Below are 4,289 nucleotides of genomic sequence, written 5' to 3' on the forward strand. Positions count from 1 at the left end.
AGTGAAGGCTTTTGTGGGACATGCTCCTTGGGCTAGTATGCAGATATAAGTGAGTATATACCATTTGAGTCTTTCTGCTTCTGGGTTAACTCACTCATTATGATCATTTCTAGCTCAATCCATTTATCCACAAGTTTCAGGAATTCCTTGTTTTTAATAGCTGAGTAGTATTCCATAGTGTATATGTACCACAGTTTCTTTATCCACTCTTCTACTGAGGGACACTTAGGCTGTTTCCATGTTCTGGCTATTATGAATAAGGCTGCTATGAACATGGTTGAGCAAATTTTCTTGTTGTGTGCTGGAGCATCTTCTGGGTATATTCCAAGGAGTGGAATAGCTGGGTCTTGAGGAAGCCCTATTCCCATTTTTCTGAGATAGCACCAGATAGATTTCCAAAGTGGCTGTACTAGTTTGCATTCCCACCAGCAATGAAGGAGTGTTCCTCTCTCCCCACATCCTCGCCAGCATGTGGTGTCACTTGAATTTTTGATCTTAGCCATTCTGATGGGTGTAAGATGAAATCTCAGAGTTGTTTTGATTTGCATTTCCCTGATGACTAAGGAGGTTGAGCATTTCTTTAAGTGTTTCTCAGCCATTTGATACTCCTCTGTTGAGAATTTTCTGTTTAGTTCCAAGCCCCATTTCTCAATTGGGTTATTCGGTTTGGTGGTGTTTAATTTCTTGAGTTCTTTATATATTTTGGATATTAGACTTTTGTCAGATGTAGGGTTGGTGAAGATTTTTTTCCCAGTCTGTAGGCTGTCGCCTTGTTCTCTTGACAGTGTCTCCTGCCTTACAGAAGCTTCTCAGCCTCATGAGGTCCCGTTTATTAATGGTTGACATTAAGGCCTGGGCTGTTGGTATTCTGTTCAGGAAGTTGTCTCCTGTGCCAATATGTTCCAGGCTCTTCCCCACTTTTTCCTCTAAGTGACTTAGTGTCTCTGGTTTTATGTTGAGGTCTTTAATCCACTTGGATTTGAGTTTTGTGCAAGGTGACAAATATGGGTCCAGTTTCATTTTTTTACACATAGACCTCCAGTTAGACCAGCACCATTTGTTGAAGATGTTATCCTTTTTCCATTGAATGGATTTGGCTTCTTTGTCAAAAATCAAGTGACCATATGTGTGTGGATTCATATCTGGGTCTTTGATTCAATTCCGCTGATCAACCAGCCTGTTGCTGTGCCAGTACCATGCTGTTTTAATTACTATTGCTTTATAGTACAGTTTGAGATCAGGTATGGAGATTCCTCCAGAGCACCTTTTATTGTACAAGATTGTCTTAGCTATTCTGGGTTTTTTTAAACTATGTTTTCTTATTGTGTCATCCCAGAGGCAGTTTGACTTGAAAAATGCTACTATCTTAATTTTTTGTTATATGAAAGGAAAGTAGAGATGATTTATGCTACTCAATGAAAAGTAATTTAAATTTTCCTTATTTGTATGGGTTTTTAGTGTTTGTTTTTTCAAGACGGGGGTTTTTCTGTGTAATCCTGGCTGTCCTGGAACTCACTCTTTAGACCAGGCCGGCTTTGAACTCAGAGCCTGTGTTTCTCTGTCTCTCGAGTGCTGGGATTAAAGGCGTGTTTTTACCACCACCTGACCCAAAGTTGTTTTCTATGTTCTTTAATTCAGCATATATAATTCTTATAATGCTTTCTTTCCTTTTTCTTTTTACCACATACACATGCTTTGACACTGTTACACGCCATCAAACACAAAACACAACACTAACATTATACCAAGTGTCATTGGCATATTAGCAAGGGTAAAGGCACAGTTTCCTACTTAGTCATGGTACGAAGTGCCTTATCCACCTGAGTTCTACCTGTGCATATAAAATACTTCACTTTTTCTCTATTCACATAGCAGCATGTTATTGGCAGAGTAAGAAACATAATTGTTTATAGAAAATGCACCCGATCTTCACCAATGTCCAGAGCTCTCATGTGTAATCACCTTGAAGAAACCTGTAATTTCTTTGGAATGTTGTTTTCAGGAAATTATTAATTTTGTGCACAATGGAAGTTGAGGGTCTGTCATCTCTTTTTAAAAGTACACTTGACCTTTAAATGTCTAAGAGGCCATCAGACCGACAACAATCACCTAATACAAGAATTGATAAAACGGAGCGCAAGCCTTCTTACGGTGAAACATTTTTCTTGCACAAGACTTTTTTCACAGCATGTTTTACATCCTTATTTCGTAAAGAGTAGATTAAGGGATTCAACATGGGTGTCAACAAAATGTAACATACCGAAGCTATTTTACGAAGTTCGGGGTTAGTTGGAGGCGTGAGATACACAAAGGAAACAGTCCCGTAAAGCAAACTTACAACCCCGAGGTGGGAGCTGCAGGTAGAAAAGGCCTTTTTCCTCCCTTCCCTGGAGTGGATTTTTAAAACGGTGGACACAATATACATGTAAGACACTACAATAACAATTATTGTGGGCAAAATAATGAGCACTGCCAGACTAAGTGACACCATCTTATTGATAAAGGTATTAGAGCAGGAGATCTTTTCGATTGGATTGGAGTCACAGTAAAAGTGATCGATAACCCTGGAGGCACAAAATGACATGGAGAACGTTACGCTGATTTGGAGGACAGAGCTGACCCAGCCACAGACATAAGACCCAGCCACCAGCTGGACACAGACACTCCTGGACATGCGGATGCTGTAGAGGAGAGGGTTGCAGATGGCAACGAATCGGTCATAGGCCATGGCTGCCAGCACAAAGGCTTCCGTTACCATAAAAAGTGCATAAAGGAAAAGCTGGGCCACGCAGCCTACAAAGGATATGGTCTTTTTCTGAGATAAGATGATGGCCATGGCCTTAGGTACAATGACTGTGGAGTAGGAGAGGTCAATGATAGAGAGATTGCCTAGGAAGAAATACATTGGCGTGTTCAGCCTAGGGTCACTCACGATGATGCCGACCATGCTAAGGTTTCCCAGAAGAACCATCCCATAAATAATCAGAAATAGAAGAAAGATGACACTGTGGAGCTCCGGACGGGCCCTGATCCCTACAAGAATGAAGTCAGTCGCTTCTGAGTGGTTAATGAAGTCAGTCGCTTCTGAGTGGTTGTCTCTGTCCTTGTCGCCCATGGCAAATTTCTGCTTTGGGTTATAAAAGAAAATCAATGTATAAATTCCTCATATTTTATCAGGTATGACCAGTAGCATTTCATATTAAAGAATACTTATAGTTGACATAAACTTTTGCATCCACTACCCCACTAAGTTTACAAAGCAGCAAACTGCAGATGAGAGATTCCTTACTGCTTCTGCCTAAGGCAACACAATTGGATCAAAATTAATGGCACTCCAGAATAGTATTACCTGAAATATAATGTAGTTTGATACTTCTTATATCTGTACTGTCATATGAGAAGCTGTATATTACTAGTTATGACTAATATTATATCAAAATTTTAAAGATTGATAAATGTATAATATTAAAAATATGCTTTTCTAAAATTTAAGCTCATCTTAAATTTAGTTTCTCTTTAATAACATGGTTCACCTTCTCATCTCTAATAAAAAGTAAACGAACAGAAAGCTGAGTGTAATGCAAGGCAGCATGAGCTATCAAATGAATTATTAATGCTTCAGAAATCTTTCAAGAAATTATTTTCCTCAGAGATCTTTCATGAAGTGGCCAATTTTTAGTTCATGGGATATAACCATTTAATTTAAATGCAAATAAAATGTCAGTAAGACATTTATATTCTTATCCTATGATGTTGATTCATCCTAATCCTCTGTAAATCTATCGGAAAACACATCTGAAACATTTTTAAGTGTGAAATAAAATAGAGGCTCCAAAGCAATGAGCCAGTCAAAATTATTGACTCCATAGAAAAATAGATTGTATTAGGCAGGAAATGCTAATGAGCTCTTAACCTAATGGTAAGAGCTCAATAGTTTTAAGAGTAAGCATATGTTAATTTTCCAAAACCATTCAAGCCATTCTATTTTCCTGTAGACTGACAGTTTAGCAACAAAAACAACTTTAATTATTTTGAAGCATTTCTGTTTTTTGAAATTATAAAAATATATATTCATTATGAATTAAGTTTCTAATATCTAAAAATAAGTTTATCATTTTCTTCTTTTGTGACTTTTTACAGCAAATGTTATTCATTCTTCCCATGTTGTATGAATAATAAAAACCTGATCCAGGAAGCTTCTTTGATAGGGTTGAGATTAGTAGTACAGACACAATCAAAAATAGCAATATGCAGTTTCCTTTTAACTCACCAAGCTCCCTAGTTATAAA

The 4,289-nt window shown here is 37.7% G+C and overlaps 1 protein-coding gene across 1 annotated transcript; it reads right to left on the reverse strand.

The window, feature by feature from the left end:
- Window positions 1-2,146: 2,146 nt before the first annotated feature.
- Window positions 2,147-3,115, reverse strand: LOC127210804 (olfactory receptor 9K2-like). Its single transcript, XM_051170553.1, has one exon. It carries the CDS (start codon window positions 3,113-3,115, stop codon window positions 2,147-2,149), a length of 969 nt encoding a protein of 322 aa, XP_051026510.1.
- Window positions 3,116-4,289: the final 1,174 nt, after the last annotated feature.

This window comes from Acomys russatus, chromosome 28 (assembly GCF_903995435.1).
Source record: "Acomys russatus chromosome 28, mAcoRus1.1, whole genome shotgun sequence".
NCBI classification, from domain to species: domain Eukaryota; kingdom Metazoa; phylum Chordata; class Mammalia; order Rodentia; family Muridae; genus Acomys; species Acomys russatus.

Bases quoted from the DNA above. Each gene is read 5' to 3' on its own strand.
- LOC127210804 (XM_051170553.1), bottom strand. From the start codon at position 3,115: ATGGGCGACAAGGACAGAGACAACCACTCAGAAGCGACTGACTTCATT.